Source organism: Geospiza fortis, unplaced genomic scaffold, assembly GCF_000277835.1.
Source record: "Geospiza fortis unplaced genomic scaffold, GeoFor_1.0 scaffold16, whole genome shotgun sequence".
Taxonomy (NCBI): domain Eukaryota; kingdom Metazoa; phylum Chordata; class Aves; order Passeriformes; family Thraupidae; genus Geospiza; species Geospiza fortis.
In genome coordinates this window covers 6,547,162-6,570,924 of record NW_005054302.1, presented here as the reverse complement: position 1 = coordinate 6,570,924, position 23,763 = coordinate 6,547,162, and the positions used below count along the sequence as shown (strand labels likewise).

The window sequence follows — 23,763 nt, the reverse complement described above, 5'->3', positions numbered from 1 at the left end:
AAAGCTGCTGTGATGACAACTGCCAGGACAGGAAACAAACTAGAGATGGAGCACAAAAACCAGGTAAGTGCAACAATGACAAGTAATAGAATAAAAAGCAAGTCATATTCACATCCGTTACTAATTATATGTCCATCATTTGCCAGTTGAAAAACATTATGTGGTCTGAGAGTAGAAAAGGAAGTTCGCCAGAAAAAATAACATTTTTAGTTAGACTAACTGAATTGGCTTAAAAAGAAAAAAATCAGAATGCCTTTGGGCACACAGGATTTTCATTGATGCTCTCTGTTTTTGTGTCCGAGTCCCACTGGTGAGGTTTAGAAGTGGATTTTTTAAGATCTCCCTTTTCTCATGCCAGGCTGGTGAGTGCAGGAAGGGCAGACGAAGCACACTCTCCAGACCACTGGGGCCAGAGCTTTTCTCCTGGAAATTAAAATCTTGAGGAAAATGGAGAAGAGCTAAACCACTCCTGTCTTAAACAACAGGCTTCCTTACTGCATGCCAGTGAGATGTCAGGGCTGGACTCCATCTTTTAGCAAAATTCGTAAGTAGAATCATACCTACTTTATTGTAAGAATTTTTAGCAGTAATTAACACATATAGATTGCAAAGCTCTTCTAGGCACTGTGATGCTGGTGTTCTCTAAAGATGCTCAGGAAGACATCACACTGCTCCCTGCCTTAAAAACTGCTAATAAAAGCAGGCTTTAATTCTGAAGTGCATTCAGAGCACATGGGGGAGCAAAATCAATGCTTGGTTAAATAGATCAAGGAAAGCAACTCCTTGGCAAAGTAACCGTGTTTTTCAGACTCCTATGTGCCCTGTTCAAATGCTACTAAAGTAAATGCAAAAACTCCCCAGGGAATTTGACAGATTAAAAAACAAGAAAAAAAAATCAAATCCAAACTTAAAACCTTGACCAAAGCACATTTAAAATCCAGTCACCCAGTCACCATACACTTCATAGTCTCTGAACCCAAGTGTTTTAGTATGAGAATCAGATTAAGGTGTACAAGGTCCCTTCAGTTGGTTCACATATTAGTGAGAGAATTCTGCCAACCATCAAGATTTCAACAGAAATATCACTTCTGTTTAACGTTATCTGAAAGAGCTATAGTTTCTAATATTGAAACATCAAAGGAACTGAATATATCCCAGCAAAACTATTAATCTTTAAAGGAAGAATAAAGCAAATATTTTCAACACAATGAGAGATTGAAGATTTCTCTGTATTATCTCACTATTGTTCAATAATGTGTCCATTCAGGGGTTGCAGCACATGCTTAAAATATTGAAGAAAAAGAAATTGCATTCCAGCCATGGAAACAGTATAGATGCAATCGACTCTTGACTTTGATTCTTTTGAAGTGAAAAGGCTGAAAAATGGGGCTGTATTTATGGTAAAAACAGCTCAAAAGTAGTTAGAGAAAGACAGGAAGAAAAAATGTTAAATTTTCCCTTTTAAAGTGACATCTGATGGGGAATATAAAGATTCAATTATTATTTAGAAAGCTGTGTTCTCAACAGACCTTTTCCTAAACCTGTAAAGGAAAAACACTCCAGCATGACATCAATAACTTTTATTTCACCATTTTTTAGAATTTTTGTGAATAATTTACCGCTAGAAAGTGGTTGGTAAAAACACACATTAGTATCAGCATTAAAAACTTCCAAACCTTTCTTTAGAAAAATACATGGAGTACAGGCAAAGAAAATAAAGAGAAGAGAAGCAGTGGACAGAATTCATAATATCAAAAATTACTGATCTTGCATAAGCATTATGCATGATGTAAGAAGAAAAACTTGCTCCTCTTCAGAATAAATTTTTTTAATGCAATACTCATTCATTTCTGCTAAAGAGAAACCATGGGCAACACTATTTTGGTCTTCTTCACCACCAAAAAGTGAAAATCTTATGCCTACTGTAGTCTTACATGTATTTGTGACTGGATTCAAATCATTCAGAACATTTTTCTTATAACAATCAGGCTTTCCTGCAACATTTTCAATGACATTTTCTATGTCTAGATATAGCAATTACATTAGAGAAAGAGACTCAGAACTGACTAGGGACCCAAGATCTGAACCTGATGCACTCTTTGCTTCAGTGAAGTCTTTGCACAATATCAAATTTCCAGAAATAAAAGTTTAAAATTGGGATTAAATATACTTTTGTGACAATCAACAAGCTTTATGGAGCACTAAGATAAACAATTCCCAAAGAGGAAGAATTTCTACAGAGAACAATCTAGTCATAACCGAAGCTCAGAGCAGTATTATTTCTCTGTGTTTTATACGCATCACTGATACAAGAACTGGTGAATACTACTGTGAGAAAGAAACTCAATAATGTATGAAGAGAATTATTGTTCATGCCTCTTAGTTGTTCCTAAAGGTGCTAAAACACACCACAGTAATACCTAGACAGGTCTTGAGGACTTGCAGGATCTCCCTCATTCAGAAGGTCCATGGCTTAAGCTGGAGTAAAATACACAGAAAAAAGAAGCAAAATTTGGGATCCCCTTCTTTCAAACCTCACTGAAGAGCTGATTTCAGAGCAGTTGTGAGATAACAGGCTGCAGTTAGCTATCTAATTAATAAATAAACTAATAACCCAATCATGCCAAACCCAAATCATTATCCAAATCCATTATGTACAGGTTATAATCACAGTGTCAGTAAAAAAAAAGGAAAGAGAAAAATGGGGACAAGGTAAGTATTGATATGTATCCAAGAATCAACAAATACATTATTGCTAGACAAAAAATTCACAAATGATAAAATCAAAGCAGAACATCATGAACATCCATTTTAACTTTGACAGCATATAGGCTATAGCCCACAGTCAAAACGTATTAGATTAGAAACAATGGTTCTGCCCAGAAAAATGAATGAAGGTTGGTTTCCTACTGCCTCTCTCTTGCTTTCTCAACTTCTGAGTTCAATTATATTAAGACATTCTGCTGTCTTTGTGTTTCTCCTTATTAACTTAACTTCACAGCATTTGGCAGCATTCTAAAGACCACTCTAGCAAAGAGGTCCCAAAGATGCTATGGCTGCAGCATTTCACTGATCCCTTCAAGGTCATGCAGTAAAACACTGGCAGAATGGGCAGAATAACCTGACATGAACTGCAAGCACCTGACCTTCAAGGGTTCATGGTGAGCATTTTCCAAGGCCAGCCTCACTCTCGGTTTCAGACTGAGTGTCTTAATAAGAGGGATCAGAGAGATCTGTGGAAATCAGATAATGCCAGAATTGCCCTTTCTTAACCTCAACTGTGAAGATCAGAGATCAGGAGTTAACTGACAAAATGCTGCATTGTATTTTGCATGGCCAGGTTTTGGTAGCAGGGGTGGCTTCTGTGAGAAGCTGCCAGATGCTTCTCCCATGTCTGGCAGAGCCAATCTCTGGCAAATCCCCCAAATCTGATGAGGCTGCTGCTGGCCAAGGCTGGGGCAATTAGAAATGGTGGTAACACCTCTACGATGACGTTTTTAAGAAGAAAATACAAGTTATGGCACAGATGTAATTGTGGCCAGAGAAAAGCAGAATGAGAACATGTGAGAGGAACAGCCTAGCAGACACAAATATTTGTGATAACTGATACCTGCATATGGGAAAGAGATATGGCACTTGGCTACTTACAGGGAAATATTAACAACTCAACACACAGGAGTCCCCCAGCTTGATTCCAGCAGCAGGATGGAATAGATGTTCACAAACCTGATTTCTTCTAGATGCCTCAAGGGATAATGAGCAAAACTAATTAAAACTACATCAAAAAAAGTAATGACATTCTTTTTCCACTAAATTCAGGTATTAATTTAATTCTCCAAATGGTGTGTCAGTGATGGACATCTCAGGGACTGCACATGGCATCTAAAGTATCTTTCAAATCAGCAAAATTAAGGGTGGAAAAGGAATGCAGAGAAAGTAGTTTCAAGCTGCATTAATTTCTAACCCTGTCTTTTTCCAGAAATTATCTAGCAAAGCAGACAACATCTCTACTTCAGCTGCATCCAGTGTGACAGCATATATATATGTTTGACAGGTATGAGGATCATTACTTGTCACAATTCATTTTGGAACCCAACCACTTCTCCTACTTTCTGCTTTGAAAGTACACACATATCAAAAAAGCAGAAAAATAGATCAGCAACTGTATCAATTTATTCCACTTTGGATTCTAAGCATTGGAAGGAGCATGTGCGTCAATGGTTGTTCTGTTGATGGAAAAGGTCAATGTGTACAGAAGGAGAAGTTGCTAAAACAGTATTGTCTGTTTTTTTTTGTATAGGTACTTTTAGCATAGCCTTCATAGGGAACCCATGTTTAGAAAAAAGGAAGGGTCAACTTAGAAAAAAAGCCAATAACAATATTGGGTAAAGAAAAGAGGGTTATAACAAATAATCAAACTCATGTTATGGTGGCAACATCGTGAAATTTTGTGCAATCTAGACAATGTCTTAAAACAGCAGTAGTAGAAGCAAACAAGCAATAAAGATGTCAATTACTATGAGGGGAGAAGGCTTTTATTTGCAGTCTTTTTTGTGAGTTTTATTTTTTTTTCTCCAAACCCGCCATTTTATACAAATGAAGCAAAAATTTCCAATTTATAAGACAGGTATGTACAGTTCAACTACAGGGAAGATAGTTTCCTGTGACCCTATAAAAACTTCCAGGAACCTTGCAGAATTTTTCCTTTGCAGCAGCACCTTGGCTTTATAATGTGAGTCAGATAAAACTCCTATGGGACCCAGCAGCTGCTCCTTAATATTCTGAAGACATTCAGATCACACTTAGTCAGGCATATAGCATAGAAAAAAATATTTTTTTGAATAGCTGTTTTCATAAGTCCATATTCAATAAGGAGCACTTTTGACCTTGAGAACCAGCTAGCTATTCACAGAGCTTCACCCATGCTCAGGGTGAGACTGAGGTGAAGGGAGTTCCTGTCCTTTGACAAAGGGATCTGAAGCCCCTCAACAGCACTTGGTGCAACCTCTCACGTCTCTGAAATTACATATGGACCTGAACGCTGGAGCGAGACCAGTGTCACTGCATTCTCTTTGTTTTCTAACAAGCATGAACAATATATGCAAAATTCACTCCCTACCCTCTCAGGATTATCCGTCCTAGCAGAGATAAGCTTGTGTGCATTTGGTTGTCAAAAATTAAATAATGGGCTATACCATATTTGTAGCACATGCTTGCTGCAAGAACTCTGTGTAGCTCAGCCAGCCATGGACCATGGGATGGTGGTATTCTGCCACTCACAATTTGTTTGGTTTGCTCTGGGTCATGAGGTCCAGAGCCAGGTCAGGATGCTAATCTGACAGAGCCGTCTTGGTGGAAGCAAGTGGTCCTGCACACCTATGTCCACATGCACTCAAAGCAAGCAAGGCTCTATAATGGAACTGAATAGCATGTTGGACTTCAGGTCAGGGCGCTCTGACATGCCACAGTCAGAAAAAAAAGAGCAGCTGTAAAAATTATTTAGAGCTACAATGCAAGAAAAATTTTTTCCAAGGTAAGGAATAGCCCAAAAAAGGGGTTTGTTTTTTTTGATTTCAGGAACAAATGGGATCTTTATGGAAGACTTGCTTTGTTCCAAAGGTAAAACTCTAATAAAAACAAGTTCAAGTTTTAAAGTTTTATTAGTCATGTAAGTCCTTTTGAAGCGCTTCAAAACCAAACTTATGACAAACGATTATTTTAAAAGACCATGATCATGGTTTTCAGGGGCCAGAGTCTGAAATTCCTTGTTTGCCTGCTTTCCCCCATTCAAGAGTTTGTTGCAGAGTCAACAGCGAGCCAAACTGACAGAGTGCCAAGCTCCTTTCTAATGCGACAGTCACAAATCATGTACAAGTGTCACATTTCTGAGGACTAAAAACATTGATATTCTGTAATTCTAAACAAGAATATGGAGTAAATTACCAAACCTGACACTAAAATGCTCACAGACTTCTCTGCATACTTTTTCACATAATACAACAGCAGTCATTAAGAAACCATCACTGCCAGGCAGTGAGACATCAAAGCCTTGCTGCACACCACAAGCCTGGGATAATTCATTTCAATTAACAGCTCACATGCCGAGCTTTGCTGTATCCAATAAAGTAGATATCTATGACAAAAGATGTACTGATAAGGAGAAACAGGTAGTCCCTTACATCTCATTTATTGGGGTTCTACCATCATATTTCTGGTCTGTAGTGTTGGCAGACAGCACCTTCTCGCTCCAGGTCCTCTATCTGTTGTATTTGCCATGCATAAGCTGTACCTGTTGTCTCACAGCAAGCTGAAATGCGGTCTAAGCTGTCATCTCCACCTTCATCACAAGGACTTGTACACCATTCATATCTATCCTGAAAACTCCTGCAAACATAATTTTCTCAGGCCTATGCCTTTGACCACATTACATCACCTATACATCACTCACTGACCCACTCTACTCTGCTGTAGCACATACACAGTACTTGTCCTGACTTCCAAAGGCTGTATAATTTATTATGCCTTACTCATAACTTCTTAAGTGCTATCAACTCTTGATTATAAACTATGTCCTATGATCTTCAGTCCTTGACTGCCATAATTAGTTAGCTATGTAACTTAGAAATATGTCCCCATCAGCCACTGAGGAACTCATTTATACTCCCTTACACTCTCCTGCATATAATACCCACTGAAACTTTACAATGACTAGGTCAGACCAGATATTTGCTATTATGCTAACTTGTTTGCATTTAATGGTTTGCATTGGAGGGTACTTCCAAAGATCATCTAGTCCAATCCCCCTGCCATTGGCAGGGACATCACTAGATCAGGCTCCATGCAACCTGGCCTTGAAAACTATCAATGATAGGATATTCACAAATTCTCTCACCAACGTGTTCCAGAAACTCACCATATCGCTGCAGAAATATCTTCCTCACATTCAATACAAATTTACCCTCGTCTCAGTTTAAAGCCATTGTCCCTTGAACTGACACTACACGGTAAAAAGTTTCTCTTTTTCTTATAAGCCCTCTTTATGTGTTGAAAACCTGCAGTAATATTTCCCCTTAGCCTTCTGTTCCCCAGACTGAACATTTCCAACCCTTTCAGCCTATCTCGGATCATTTTCAAGGCCCCTCTCTGGACTTGCTGTAACAGACTCATGCTTTTCTTTCTGGGCTCAGGGCCTCAGAGTTGGATGTAACACTTCAGGTGGGTATTATCTCAACCTGCTGGCAATGCTGCCTTGCTTTGGATGCAGCCCAGAACATGACTGGCTTTCTGGGTTGTGAGTGCACATTGCACATTTCTAATTTTTTAGCCACCAGTACCTTGAAGTCCTTCTCCACAGGACTGCTCTTAACAGTTTGTAAATTTAATCTAACACTGCCTGTGTTGGACTCCATCTGGTCAGAGTAACCTCCTCTTCTTTTTCATTCATGCCACACTCAGGACAGGAAAGATGCCCAATGGCACTGATGGCAGAGGACAAGACTGGTTTATCTTTGGGAAATGTGACCTAAGCAGAACCAGGACTGGAATGCTGAAGGTCATACCTTTGCTGCTGAAAATCCTACTAAACCTGTCACATAAGCTCCATTTACATTCAGTGGATTAGGAATTAATTAAGATATTTATCTGCTGGCAGGAGCATGTGAATCATCTCACTTTAGGATGTTCATTGTTTAGTGCAGCAATGCCCACCTTCAAGTAGGAGGCTGCAGGCGATGGCATGAGGCTGTTGGTTTCTCCAACCCCACTCTGGGGACTCTGGGGAGCACCCATCCCATCCACCAAGGGCCTGCTCACTCCTGCGCAAGGTCCAACAACCTTCTTTGCTTTGGTCCCCTTCATCACAGTTGGATACCTTGACCAGGACCATCACAGTATCTGGTGTTACCAAGAGAGCTGAGGACTTTGGGGACCACTGCCACAAGTTTTAACCAGCTACTAGAATTTAACATAGCTTCTTTAACAACAGCAAGTGGGATTTCAGGAAAGATTAATTGGCTTTCTGGTCTGCCTGCCCTGCTGTCAATACCCTGCACTCACTGGAGTAACAGGGGGCTTCTCACACACAGTGAATGGTTTATATTAAGTTTTAGTGTGAGGCTGGGAGCTAAACTACCTCAGGAGTACTTTGATCATGCCTAACTGGGGACTGCAGAAATTTAAAAAAGATTCACTGTTCTTTATCTTCTGGACAAGACCACACACTTCAGGTCTTTTTCTTCCCCTCCACTAACTCAAAACCAGAGAGACAGCACTTGGGCTGTAACAGACTTGACACAATCTGATACACACTACAATACTTGACAACACTGACAACTTTATCTGATTTTGTAGAAATATATTGTTTCTGACTTCTTGAAAACCAGGTTTGATTCTGTGTTCTCACTGAGTCACACAGGCTTGGATATGCAGGCATTTCTTCCTCCTTGTTTCTTATCCATAAACCTCCACAAACTAGCACACCTTAGGTGGAATAAAGAGGTTAAAAAGAGTAGGGTTTGATTTATGTTTTTTTCACCCTTCCACCATTTGGTGCTGCTGTGGCATCACAAACCTTGGCTCTTCGTCCTTTTTTTATTAACATAAATGTGATGGCCAGCCCCCAAACCATGTGATTCTTTACATCTGAAAAAACTCACCTGCACACACGAGACAAAGTGCCTAGTTCATCTAAAATCACCCCTGGGGTGTATATCAGTTACCTCACCTTCAAGATAAAGCCACTGAACACTTACATAGGCTAGAAACAAACAGGGCACACACTAAAACAGGACTCCCACCATCAGTGACCACTGCTGGCTGGGTTCAGTGGCAGGAGTGTGATTTCCAACCTCGCGCTGCCAGTTTTGGGTATTCTGAGTACCATGACTTGGGAGTCAGGAGTCTGTGAGGAAGCCGTGAGGAGTGAACCAGAGACCCCAAATGCTGTAGAAGCCAATGATGCACAGGTGCAGGCTCCAGTTCCTGTGCGGGAGACAACACACCTGACATGAGGCAGCACATCACCCACTGCTTGGAGATGGAGGAGCAGAGTGTCGGGCTCCCTCCTGAGCACTCCCTTCCTCCTGGTGATTGCTGGCAAATACAGTGCTTCCCCTACACAAGACAGCACTATTCTACACCACCCTGCCAGCTGGGATGTCACAGAAAGCACAGAAGCTCCTGGTGTGACCACGGGGAAATTCATCTTCAGCCTCAACCAGGAGATGCTCCACATGGCTTCATTCACAGGAGCTCCATAAAGTATCCACTCAGCACAGAAAAATACCCAACTTTTCTCTTGGATATGGGTAGCAGTGGCACAACAAAACCTACTTTTTTATAGGAAATTCAGCCCCTCGTCCACACCACCAACAACCCCCTAACAAATTTCATGCCTTCATCAAAATACAGAGAAGGTATAGCTACTCAAAGTCAACTCATTTATCAAGACCAGAAAACAAACTTTTTTGCCCCCTGCTTTATTCCCAGAAATTCCCAACATTTTCCGGTCATAATTTTCCTAAAGAAAATAATTAAAATCATATGGCTTAGGGCACATATTCATCTTGGAAAAACTCATCCTAAGCTGTCAAAGTGTGGCAAGGTCATCAATCTTGAGGAGAAAAAAAAAAAGACAAAGAGAAAGGAGGAAGTGAATGAAGTCTTCATAAGAGATGTCATTCCTAAGAATGCCCAGTGGGACTGTGAGTGGGCCCGAGCTGAGCCAGTCCTTCCTTCCAAGACGCGCTGGGGGGTGTTTGGAGGGTGGTGCAAACCGCACGGTGGGTGGAGTGCCAGCCAGCTCTGGAGGGTGCTGAGTGGTGGCTGCTCTCAGGGGCATGGTGATCAGTTCTTGAGCTCTCTCTCCAAGCACAGAAGCAGAAGGATAAACTCCAGGCCATATGACTGAATCAAGTGTAGCTTTAAAAGCAAATGGATATGAGCAATAATCCTACAGATAATTTTTAAGAGCACTGTAACTGTTCAGGAGCTTCCCTGATCCATCTCCACCACAGACCCCCCTCTGCTCTGGTGTGACACAAGGGGTTGATCAGCACTCTTCCAAGAAAAGTGCATAACTGTGCCATGGCTCATCTCCAGCAATACAGACAGACCCGGTAAGACTCACAATAAAATTTTTATCTCATATCCCACAGAACACCTTTTTTTCTCCTTGTTCGCTCTCACCCTTCTCTCTACCTATAAACACATGCAACTCATGAGTGTAATCTTGTATAAAATTTAAAAAGTAAGACCACCATGAAGTGCTGATCACATTACAACATTCAGATTTTGTAGATTTAGACTGAATAAAATATATGTGCACACAGCCGCACACATCCACACAAACTGAGAAGCTGAACATGTACTCCCAGAGAAGACACCTTTAACTGAAAATTGCCTTCACATCTTGCTTGCTGCCAGGATATAGTTCTAAATGCTGTAAATCTAAGTAGAAAAACCTTCACTACTAACTAATATACATGAGTCTCAACTTATTCTACTCCTCAGGCATAGACGCTTTTGCCCTCAAAGGTTAATCATTTAAGAAGACAACATTATGACTTTCCAGAGCACTGTATATTACAATAAGTATTGAAGAAAGAACTTCACTGAAAGCCCTTGACGAAACATTCCTCTGAAAAAAACCCCAAAAATCAATAAAACCTTTGAAGTGTTGTTTTGAAGTACAACTGGTCTCATTTTCTGATGTGCCAGCATAAAACTGACTTCTGAGCATTTTCTAAGGAAAGAAGTAAGTAGGAATTGTCTTATATTAAATGAAAGCCATGATAAAATCAGTAGAAAATGCATACAATCTTTTAGATAAATGCAGTTAACAATTTCAAAAATTAATGACAGAGACAAATTCTTGAAATCAGTGAGGCTTCTTGAACTCAATGTGTTCGGCATTTACCTGGAATTTTAGATTGAGGGAAGATTTGAGCTTCCCATTCCCAGGATCCTGACAACTGCCTTGGAAAGAGAGTTTAAGTGGTCTCTTGGTAGTTCCTGCAGCCTTCCCTGCTTTCCCACCAGCGCTGGTGTAGCTCAGGAAGATGACAGACACCCCACAGGAGAGGGCACACCCAAGCCCACAGTTGCAGCAGACTTGGGAGTCTGTCTGTGCTTAATAAATGCCAGGTTTTAATAGCATGCAACTCTATTGTTAATTGTACTCAAACCCCCAGCAGGGCCCATGCCCATATTGCATTCATCAATTTGTACAAAAGCTAACAAGCTTTAGCCTCCACATGTGCAAAAGCAGCCTCCGTATCTGGCACAACCCCAAGAAAGCTGTAGCAAGGTGGGAGTCTGCCTCTTCCTGCAGGCAACCAGGGGGAAAACAGGACAGGACAAAGGATGACAAAAGCGAATGGAGCCGCACTGCACCAGCAGAGGTTCAGGTCAGACATCCCAAAGAATTTCTTCACTGAAAGGGTTGAGAAGCATTGGAATGGACTGCCCAGGGAGGTGGTGGAGTCTTGAACACCCTGGAGGTGTTCAAGAAATGACAAGATGTGGCACTTAGTGTCATTGTCTACTTGACATAGAGGTGCTCAGTCTCAGGTTAGACTTGATCTTGGAGGTTTTTTCCACCCTTAATGACTCTGTGATTCTATGATTTGCACCAATGATCTCCTTAAAATAATTTTCAGTACACCGATGGGTTGGCAATATCAACACGTCCACGCCACCGTAGGCTTATGATGATACACAGTGTCCCTCTATCCAACCAGACTTGTCACTCTAACCTTCAGGCAAACACTAATGTCAGCAACTATTAACTTTGCTAAGTTCATTATGCATTGAGTGTTTTTCTTGAAATTATTCTTGTTTGTCATCTTGCACTGCATAATGTTATACTCAGGATCCTATTATTTTCAGAATGGTGTGGAATCAGACTTTGAATACCATTATTACAAGACCAGAATAACCATCTTTTATTTCCTCAATTTGGAGATAAATAATTGCAAAAGATAGAGAAGAAACAGATGGGCAATCACAGCAAGCAGAAGCAGACACGGTCTCTGTTTAAACTGTCACTGACTCATGCCACCAGAACACCACTGGTGCCAAAATGAGACAACATCCCACTCTTCCACGAGCTACAGGATTTCATGCAATCAGGAAAAATTATAAGAACTATGTTGATATTATCATGAAGTCTCAATGTTTCTAATTAAATATGTCATAATTTCATGACTACTGAAATATTATAGGGCTAATTTGTAAAAGAGAAGAAGTGGCAGTCATGGACTTATGAAGATCTCCAGATTCATGTAGATGACTCTGTACCTTCAAAATGATCTTTAAATGCCTAATCTTTTAATGATCTCTAAATACCTTTTAACAACTTCTGCAGTATTAGAAGGTCCTGGTAGGGTTAATGGAAAAAAGCTATTCTGAAGTAAAGTGAAAGCCCCCTCAATATCTCTGTTCCAGCTTGTCCTTAATAATAGGTCCAGATGGCACTAACAGTTTTTGTGTCTCAGAACAATTCCTTAGATATTCCAAATACTCAGTCTGATATGTGTGGGTGATAAAAGGGATATCATTGTCTTTCACCCTTTTTCATGCTTCTGTGAGTGTGAGGAAAAAAAAAAAACTGGCTTGATGCCTTCATTAATATTTTTCAGTTCACTAACAAATGCTATGAAATACAGCCTCAAGTGAGAAGGAAATTAATGAACTTTCTGAGCCACTGGAAATTAGTTTTGAAAGACCGCCTAGATCTGGTGAGCTCCCAAAAAAAGGGAAAAAGGAAAATGTGGCCTCTGTTTTTCAAAAACAGAGTTAACAAGTACTTGGAGGGCAAAGCAACATGCCTCTTACCCTTCCAAAGGCAGGCAGCTGGGTCCCCAGCCCTCTACTTAACCCACAGGGTGAACATGCTACTTGGGTGTCATATTGAAAAAGCATCAAAAGAACAGAAAATTGACAAACTATACATGGGACAGTGACCAAACTGTGACATGGAAGAACAGCATTTTTCTGCATCATGATTGCTTTTGCAAAAAGCAATAAAGAATGTGGAAGTTCATTTGCAATGCAGAAAATCACATCCAAGGGGACAATACTATGTCCCCAAAAGAAGTGTTCCACATGAAGTATTGCCTTTATTTTTAACCCATTTAATAATTTACAAAGAAAGACTATCAACGAACACCTAATCAGAATTTTACCTTCTTGAGTTACAAAAACCAGCAAGTCTGTCATTGCAAACCATCTGTTAGACACAGCTGGCAACTCCTCTGCTTATAAATCTGACGCTGCCTTTTACGAGCCCTTGCTGAAGTCATGATGATGAGGTTGTTACTTCATAACTGAATAATGCAGTTTTATAGCTTGTAAATTCCCTGCTGGATGGCTTGAGGTGAACTTGTGGAAAGCAGAAGAAGACAGATTGGCTGAAGAAGACAACTGCTGCAGAAATCTGCCATCCCACTGCCCAGAGGCAACTTCACGTTCTTTCTCACCAAAGGCTGAGTCTGCAGCTTGAGAAGGAACTAGAAATTTGAAAAATATTTCAGGATGCAAGACAAAAATGGTGCTATGTGTTTTGTCCCTGTTTTCTGCATTGGTTTGAGAGTAGGAAGAGAGCATTCAGAGGCTGTGCTGTGTTTGGATCATCAAATAACATTTTGCTCTCCAAATTTATTTTTGTTATATTTCTGAACTACAAACCTGAAATTTTTGCAGGTCAGGTCTGGGCTTCTAGAACTGCTTGGATTGTAAAACCACCCTACTACATACAGTTTCTGTTCAGAATAGGAAATGAGGATTCTGGAAAAAATACCAGCAGAGAAACTCAAATTATTTATAAAGTAAAATAAGTGCTTTATTGCAAAAGATAAAGAAGTGAAACTGCAATATAGCTTTGCAGCAGAGAAATGCATGAAATTGAACGAAATACTACAGCATAAGAGGGAGAAGCATTCACAGAGAAACACAGTAAAGAAAATTATTACAAAGCATAAAAGATTAAACTGTATTTCTATGCTACATGTTAACCCCTAAGGTACTTAAGGGTATATATTTGCAGACAGTGTGCCTAAACAAGAGTCTGGAGAAAATTATTTCTGTCAATGAAAGGCAGATTTTTCTGTCACCAGTGCTGAAGTAGCCATTTTATTCCCTGCCAAACTACAGATTGCTTTGAAAGAAAAGAGGTTTCGTTTTTATTATGAGGACTCTAAACCAGTTACAGCTGTGCAACAAAACAGATGTGGGACTGCAAAAGTGGGGTAAAGTTCACTGGATCAAATGTAAAGGAAATAATTATGATACAATACACTATTCTGGAACCTGAAGTCAGTGCAGAAATGCTGACATCTTTAATGTGGGTTCCCCCTTCCCAATCCCATGATCTGCTGACAAATGCAAGCACTGTTGAATTGCATTTCCCTGTTCCTGAAAGGCACTGATGCTGCTCCTGCTGCTGGGATGGTCTGAATTTTAATGCTGCCCTTTCACAAGAAGAAAAAGACAGTAATTCTTATGATGGTGTCCTGCACTTCCCTCACATAATTTCCTTCACCTTTTTCATTTCCTACAGTCAAACTGAATACCTGCAAACGGAGAAAAGCACTCTTCCTTTTCCATTTTCCATTTTCTATTATCTTGTTGGGTATACCCCATATATAATATGGAATACTCATTCACTGTGTAATCAGAATACTTATTCACAGTCAACACTCCAGGAGTCACCAGAGCTCAAGGGAACATATTGGACCTATCTTTAAATTAGCTATCTCAGTGTTGATAGCAGGGTAGCTATCATAGCACACAGCACATCACAGCATGCCGAATATTGCAGCTCCTTGAAACTTACCACAGGTATTTCTAAGAGAGCTACAACCTCAGCAGCATTTGTAATGAGGGGTTCTTCTATTTTATTTTTTCATATTTACTGTAACTATTTTGAGTTTACAAACGAAGAAGGGAGAATAAAGAAACAACAAGAAGAAAGGATGAAAACCATTATGAATTAGCTGAAGGGAGAAAACAAAAACCCAGGCTTCTTCGCCTCTTAAGTTATTCAGGTTACTGAGAACTATTTTTTCCATATTACCAGGTAAAACAATCTTTTGGCCTAGATCTGCTCAAATTGAAGTCAACAGCTAAAAATTAAAAACAAAACAAAACAAAACCCAAACAAAATGAATGGGATCACAGTATCAGGTTGAGTGACTTCCCAGGGCTGGGAACTACATAGAAATGTGATGACAAATGATAGGAAGTTTGGGAAGTCATTACTTTTACTAAAACTTAGGACTCTAAAGGAAGCTAAATTTGCAGTTATGTAATGGACTCTAACACATTTGCTTAAATTCTCCCAGAAAACCAAGAAAGCATACGCTTACTTTCAGGTGAGAGAGGGATGACTTTTCAGGTGACTGAGGCCCGGTCAGCAGAATGAATAGATATGAGGAAGGCCCTCAGGTATCATGCAAGAAACATCTAAGACTATTTGTTTCTTCAAGATAAGCACACTTCCAAGCTATTAATGGTGGGAAATTGCCCACATCTGGAAATTCATATCAGGCATCATGTATACAACAGAAAGAACATCAGTGAATTGACAACACAACTTGCAAAACAGACTCTGAGATTTCTTACTGGTCAGCCTTGTTTGACATAAACCACTATCTTAGTGACCCAGTGCTATGGATCAGAGATCTTCACCCAAGGGAGTATACACAGACAGATGAGCTGTCAGTCAATTCCCTCTCCTCCTGTTTTGAGATCTTTGATCTATCTACTTTTCTTTAAGAAATATCCCTACTGATGCATTTTCAGTATCTCATTCATCTAATCTTCATTGTCACCCAGGTTATTTCTTCAGCTAGATAACTTTAATGATCAATATGTTATGAAGCCAAGAATTATTAGAGTATATTAGGAAATATTTGGAAGACTTCAATGATGCTACTGGAAAAAGTTGTTTGAATTATATTCCAAAACTTGCACAAAGTCTCAAAACTTGTGTAAACCTATATTAAACTGAAAACTCTTCTCATTCCACTGGATTACCACATGTCACAGGTCTTGTGCAACTGAAGTAGAGATATGGAATAAAAATGAGCCCAAAAGCCAAAGTCTATCATAAAAGATTTAGTTTCAAAAAAAATACTGCTATAAATACCCATGAAAACTATTCCTGGCAAGTACTCACCAGAGGGAGTGCCACAGATCTAGGAAGAGATACCAAAGATGGATGTTGAAGCTTAATTTTCTAAGAGATATCAGTTTTTTAATCTCTGTAGCCTCTAGACACAGAAAGTGAATTTGATCATGTAAAAAGATGGTGATCAAAATCTTGGACAGTCATAAAAATGTTCTGGGGGAAAGGGATAATACTGAATAACACAACATTCCATGTTGTCCTATGGTCTGTACAGCTTCTTATCAATAAAAAATTTACTTACCTAAATATATCCAGGGCAAATATTCTCCCCAGCTTCACCAAAGCCACTCAACTTTGAGGTCCATGAGTTGAGACAAATGGAGAAAAAGGCAGGATTATATTATTCACTTCAATTCTTCATTTATGAACTATGCTAATAACATTTACTTGCAGTAAAAAAGTAAATGGAAATATCTACATAGATAGTGAGTGGTTAGCTTTTTATATAAAATTATCTTTCTCTTTTGGGGAAATTAGTCTTTTTTAAAATAATGCAGCATATTCATGGGTGACTATGTCCTCAGAGAACAGTAACATTAGAAATAATTATGAACCATCTGAATTAAGTAAAGCTGGTTTTCCACCCACTTAAGTTTTTAATCTATTGCTGTGCTAGCCAACTGAAAAGTGACACGCTGACAGTAAGGAACTGATGATATCACCACCAGCACTTTGTGAAAAAGGCAAGAGCCAAACATTGGCTTGTCCTTGGGCAAGAATTCAAGTCTAGGAAAAGAAGCCAAACTGAACCTGGTAAAAGCAGTATCAGATGAAAGACTTGAGGTATTTGTGTACTAATGTCTCTTCCCAAAGCTCAGTTTCAGGAAGACATGTTCATACTGGCACAGGTAACAGGCTAGGAAGAGATCAATGTGACAAGCACACACAAAAGACAACAGAACCAACTTAATCTCTCTGCAATGTGAGGGAACAAAGACATGATTTTATGTCTTTAATTTTGGCTTATCTTTAAAAAGGCTTTTCAGAAAGAATGGTGCTCACATGCTCCACATTCAAGGCCACATTGTCTCCAAATAATGTTAAAAGTTTTGGCCAGAAATAACTACACTGTGGCTCTGCTTCCCCAAGTGCCACTGCATAGAAATACAGGATAATACTTAGTGGACGAGAGAAGTAATGTTCATGCAATGGCACCTACAAAAACAGAACAGGCCACAGTACAAATCTTCTGGACCAAGACTTGTGGGGAATGGTGCTGTGAATTTTCATTCATTGAAAAAAAATAAAAAGTAATGAATACAAGATACCAATGACTCAGGAAAATGTAACTCATTTCACAGACAAACTTTAAAACCCCTCTGTCTGAGGATTATTTAGTTATGTCCAGCTCTGCTGGACCTGATCTTCATCAACAAGGACTGATCAGAAATGTGAAGGCTGGGGGCAGCCTTGGCTGCAGGACCATGAAATGAGAAAAGTGAGGCTCCTGAGAAGATGGAACATGGTAAACAGAAGGATAACAACCCTAGACTTTGAGAGAATCAACTTTGGCCTGTTAGGAGATCTGCTTCAAAAAACTTCATAGGATATCATCCTGGAGCAAAGAGGTGTTTAAGAGCTGCTTGCCTTTCAAGGATCACCTCCTCCAAGCTCAAAATTAGTCCATTCCCAAAAATCAGGAAGTCAAATGCAGGTGGCAGGCAGCCTCCACGGATGATTAAGGTCCTACTCAAACATAAAAACAAAGAGTGTAAGAGGTGGAAGCAAGGACAGAAGAAATGCTGAAACAGCTTGAACGTGCAGGAACGGGGCTGTGAAAAACTAAAGCCAATCTGGAGTTTAATCTGATTACAGGCAACAGCAAAAGCTTCCACAAGTATATCCACAACAGAAAAGCTAAGGAAAATGCAAGCCTACTGCTGAATAGGAATTGAGATCTGCTAACAAAGGACAAGGAAACAACTGCATTTTGTAGCTATAAACAGATGAAGCATAGTCTAGGTAAGTGGACAGTGAGTGTAACTGAAAACCATCAAGCTCACAGGGCTGTGGTCAGTGACATGAAATCCAGACCAGCCTGAAAGCCAGTCACCAGTGGTGCACCCTATAGTTCATACTGGCATCTACTAAATAATGCCTAGTATCCTCATTAATCACCTAGATGATGGAGGAGAGCGCACCAGAAAGTTTGCAGATGATACAAAATTGGGAGTAGTGGCTGATATATCAGATGGATTTGCTGCCATTCAGAGAGACCTCAAAAAAAAATGGAGAAATCAGCTGACAAGGACCTCATGAAGTTCAACAAAGAACCTGTGAGGGAATAATGCCAAGGACCAGGACAGACTGATCAAACAACTGAAAAGCAGCTCTTCAGAGAAGGTCCTGGTTAAGCACCTAGTTCAACACAAGCCAGCAATGTGTCCCTGTGACAAAGGCCAACATCTCCATCAGGCAGAGCACTGCCAGCAGGTGGCCCTGCCCCTCTGCACAGCACTGCTGAGACACACCTGGAGTGCTGTGCCTGGTTCTGGGGTCCTTAGCTTGAGGGAGACATGGACATACTGAGAGAATCCAGAAAAGGTACACAAAGATGATTATGGTCTTGGAGCACATATGATGAGAGGCCGTAAGAGCTGGTTCTGCTCAGCCTAGAGAAGGAAAGGTTCTTATCAATGAATGTAAATACCTGATGGGGGTGTAAAAAAGATGAAGCTAGAATCTTCTTACTGGGGGACTATCAAAAAAAAGAGCAATGGGCACAAACTGAAATGCATGGAACTTCATTTAGACAAAAAAAAACCTTAGTCTCAAGAATAGTCAAATTTTATAAAGGGCTGCCCACAGAAAGTGTGGAGTTTTATCTTTACAGATATTCAAAATGCAGCTAGTCACAGCCCTAGGTGATCTGCTGCAGCTGACCTTGCTTTGAATGGTCTTGATGATTTTCAGAGGTGCCTTCTGACCTCAACTATCCTGTGACTGCAATTCTGTTTCTCCTAGTATCCTGATAGTTGCCTTCCTAGAGTGTGAAAATACACAGCATTTTAAGAGCACAAAAGCACCAAGGGCGTACATGTTTGCACACACACAAGCAGTCTACACAAGCAGAATAGCAGATGCCTTTACAGGCTAGCAATGCTGTGTGGAAGTTGTACCACAACCTCTGTTCTTGTGCCAAGAGAGAGAGCTGATCCAAGCTCCTACACAGCAGAAAAGCAGTGTATTCATCATTTTTCACTCAAATGAAAAGAGAGAAAGTGTGATGAGCATGCTGCACAGATCAGGAGTGTTGGGAAGCAAGCGCCAGCCATCAAACCACATCTGTACTCCTGGTGTATCATTTTACACTGCTCATGGCTGGAATGTGCTGCAGCAGCATGGCCCAATTGGCAGCTGGAGTGTCAAATCAGTGCCTACATTTAGCTGGCTGCCTTTCCCGGGGCAGCACAAAGAACGGCTGGCTGAGCAGCCAACCCTCCTCCCACGCCAGCTCACAGGCCTCTGGGCTCCTCTGCCTGACTCTGAGGGAGCAGATGGGAAGAGTTGCTATTTCTGGTGGTGGGAGAGAGAGGGAATAATCTTTGGTTGCCCATGGGGTGGGCAGCATACGTAAGGAAGGAAAAGGTGTGAGTGGGTTGCTGCTGCCTTGGGGTGTGGGGAAGGCAGGTTCTTGTGCAGGAAGTGTGGATATGGGAAGATGCTGTTAGAAGAGTGGCTGGTGCTTCAGGGGGAGAAACAGGGAGTGGCCCTCTCTGGGATACACAGAATGGATCCAGCTGTCGAGATCACTCTGCACAAGTGCATCTCCATAAATTCCTTCTAACAGCACTGGTGATGAAATGCCTTGTTTCTAGTACCACAGTCCTATGCTATTTAATTTCCCACCTTCCCACTTCAGGTGTGAGCACATCACTGCCCCGCCCTGGTCGATGCCCAGCTTCTCTGCTACACGCAAAACTGCAGCCACTCTGCCATGCAACCATGTATGCAAGATCACAAGGATGGAGCTACCAGTTTGGCAGGCCCCTTCCAAACCCGCACATTCCTTCCTTTGGTACTCACTTCTTTGACATGATATTGCTTAAGCACCTTCAGTGCTTTGCCTGAATCCTGTAAACAGGAAAGTTCCTGTAAATATGAAGAAGAGGCATTAGCTTTTTCTCTACCAATTAATAAAACTTTTACTGGCAGTTTCCTGTTCCTCTCAAGTCAATTTTTCAGGTAAAGTTTACTTTACTATAGCTATGCAAAATTATGAGGTAATTTTCCACAAATGCATATGAACTTATCTAGATACATGGACATATGAAGTATCAGACAGAAGGGACACAGCATCAGAATTCATATTAAAATACAGTTAGTAACTTGATTAACCCAAGAGAGAATGTGGTGGACATGGACAATCAAGAGGAAAATGTATTTGAAGCTCAGATTCTGCACACTCACTGGGCCCATGCTAACCTCATCACTCCGAGGCAAGGTAGTACTCTGGCCAAATGTATAATTCTGCTTTCAAAACAAAGGGAAATTCTAAAGCCAACTTGCTTATAAGACAGACTCACAAAGCTAATTCCCCAGAGAGTCTGAAGTGAGGTGCCCATCTGCTCCTCTCCACTGGAGATACATTTCCACAATGATAAACAGCTGCTAGAAAAGCTTTGAGAGACAGCAACTGAGAACAATATAAATTAAGACAAGTTATATCAGAAAAGTCACTACAAAACTCCACATATTTCTGATAACAAACCAAAGGGCCTGCCTGAGATGTGAAGACCCTCTTCAGCTAGTGGCCCTGTAATGGCACCCCTAATCCCATATGATCCATAGCTCCAGGGAATATTTCCCACTCTGCAGGAAAATTAACCATCTCTAATAGCTGCAGGATGCTAGACAGATGGGGAATTAAGGCCACACACTAAAGACATTGAGTTCTGCGTGGCTATCTTTCTTGTTTGTCAGTACAACTGTTGTGCCAGACAGGGGGATATGGCCTCAGCTGTCAGGAAGGGGAGAGTCCCTACAGGAGGTGTCTGGAAACAGCTGGGAAACCTCCCCACACTTTCTACCCCATGATAAATCAGCAATAAAACAACGCTTTGTAAACGAAGCAAATACCTGGATTTAGTGTGGGCTTTCTTTCCAGTGACCCTTGCAATATTGTACAATGATGGGAAAGTGCCACAGCGTTCATTTTACATCAGGGTAACAGCAGTACTTCTAATGGCAGCAATGGAAACTAAATCCAAAGCTGCAACACTAGATAGCTCCATGGCTATCTAAGAAATTTTACCATTAATGTAATTGAAGCCAAATTTCACGTAGCTCCTTTGAGTCCTTCACATTTCTTTCAGCCTCTTTTTTAGTGGAATGAACTTGCTGTAGCTTTTTTAAGGCGTGGAAAGAGCTGTTTCCTTGGATTCCTCTTAGCAGTTCCTATTTCTTTTTTACAAAAACAGTCACCATATAGCAGGGAAACAAAGACCACTTTCGTACTTCTAATTCAGGATCCTAAGGTGGATATAGGGAAAGATGAAAACACTGAGAAGCTGAGGGAAAAAAAAAGCCTGAAACTCAAAACAACAACCTGGAAAATGTGATTAACTGCTTTTGCTTGTATTTTAACTGGCAGTATGCATGCACACAATGCAAACATTCTCCATGATATCCCCAGAATACACTAGCTCCTGGACCTACTGGAGTCAATTCTAGGAGCACAGAGCACAAAGATAACTCAATACCTGTAATCATTCATGATGAGGCCTCTGAAGGGAGGCACATTGCAATGTCAGCATCACTATGCCTTGGTCATGATGTAGCACCTTTCCTGTTATTTTCTGTCTTATAAAATATTCATTACTTTTTTTCTATCCTATCACTAACTTGCTGGAAGTTCTCTCACATGGTTGACTCTCTCACCTTGTGTTTGATCCCCCTCAAAATCTGCCCATGACTTTCTGCTCCCACCATGTTAACAGTTCTGCCTTCATGTCTCCAAACAGTGCAGTCCCAGTGCCAAGCCCTCCTTCAGCTCCATGGACCCCCATTCCTGCCCCCCGGTACTTTGATCCTTTCTGAAGTTATTCTGTTGGTTTAACAATATTAACATTTACAGAAAAGCCATGGGACTATTACTTGAATGTGGGCTTTGCCAGAAGCTCTGGATTTGGCTCACTGAGATTATACACCGACAGCAGAAACCAGCTCATGGATTTGGGCACAGTGCCAGAACACTAAACCTGATATATGGATAAAAGGTATTTCTTGAATTAGTGTCACAGAAGGACACTGACTTCTCTTGTCACCACAGACAACCAGACCACGCTCTCTCCTTACTCCAAACTCAAAACCCAAACAAGCAAAAAAACTCAACCCAACCAAAATCAAACCAAAGCAGGTCTTTGACAAGTCAAGAACTGTTCTCAAAGACATCTATGCCCCTAAAGGTAATACCACACCTTTGAGCAACATTGAGCCACATCCTATTAGCAGAAGCTAATAAATTTCCAGTCACCACAGTGTTTTAAAGAAGGTTGCAGAGAACAATCCTTACAGAAGGAAGCCCCACTCCATACCTGGCCAGCACTTAGGGCAGGGCCATCACTCACCATCACTTGGAAGAGCAGCAGTGCTCACCACCACCTCTCATCATGGGCAGAGGAGTAAAGCAACTCAATTTGGCTGATGCCAGGATGCACATGCGATGATGGCTTGATCTGCCTGCATCCAGCATCGTATGTCATCAAATACAGTCAGCATGCAACAGACTTTTTAAAAGCCACAATGAGGAGACAACATGTTCTTCAATGATAGATGACCCTAAACAAGCTCATACATAAAATTAGAAGCCATCTGTAGAACTGCAGTTTCTATTCTTCCATGGAATTGAAAGGAGGATGATTATTATAGCAGCAGTTGTTAGGGCTGCTGTATCAAAAGGTCAATATGCAATTACCTACACCCTTCAATACATACACACAGAACAAACAGCAAACCATTCCCATTTCAAGAGCTTGTAACTCCTCCAGACACGTCATGTAGTATACAAATCTGAGCCCAAGAGCACTCACTCATCATAGTAAAACTAGAAGGTCTATTTGTAGGTATATTTGAAGTTGAGAAGGGCTTATAAAACCTGGGTACATTTTCATGTCAGCTTGTTCCACACACTTCAGCAAAACAGCTTTTATTTTTTCTTACTGAGAAATTCTGCACCCTATTAACCTTTTTTTCATTGTATCAGGAACACGAGCACAGCAACATTATTCGCTTGTGCAGGAACCAGAGGCCAGACTTTGAACAGGGACTGATCCCTGTCATTGATCCTTTCACCTTCAGTACACTTGCAGAATGTAACCAACCTACAAACCACATTCCTACAGGATTGAAATGTCTATCCACAGTAAAAGGTCAACTACTTTACTACAACAAAAACTTTAAACTTGCATTGTTCCTTTAACATTGCTAAAGCTTCTTCTGAAATCAAAGCCATAATATCTATTGGTTTGAAGACATTTTTAAAATTGCTAAATGTTTTGTGATTGTGATCAGAGAAAATGAAATTATTTTATTTCACATAAGAGCTTCAACTTCTAGAAATATTATCTATGATG

General features: G+C 40.6%; 1 protein-coding gene across 1 annotated transcript in view; it reads right to left on the bottom strand.

Annotated features, from left to right (window-relative positions):
* Positions 1-21,905, bottom strand: part of PDGFD (platelet derived growth factor D) — a 96,400-nt gene extending 74,495 nt beyond the window's left edge. Inside the window, exons 1-2 of the mRNA XM_031066055.1 lie at positions 21,892-21,905; positions 16,431-16,462 (exon numbers count right to left, since the gene is read on the bottom strand). Of these exons, the coding sequence (XP_030921915.1) occupies positions 16,431-16,462; positions 21,892-21,905 (46 nt within the window). The remainder of the gene's footprint in view (positions 1-16,430; positions 16,463-21,891) is intronic.
* Positions 21,906-23,763: the final 1,858 nt, after the last annotated feature.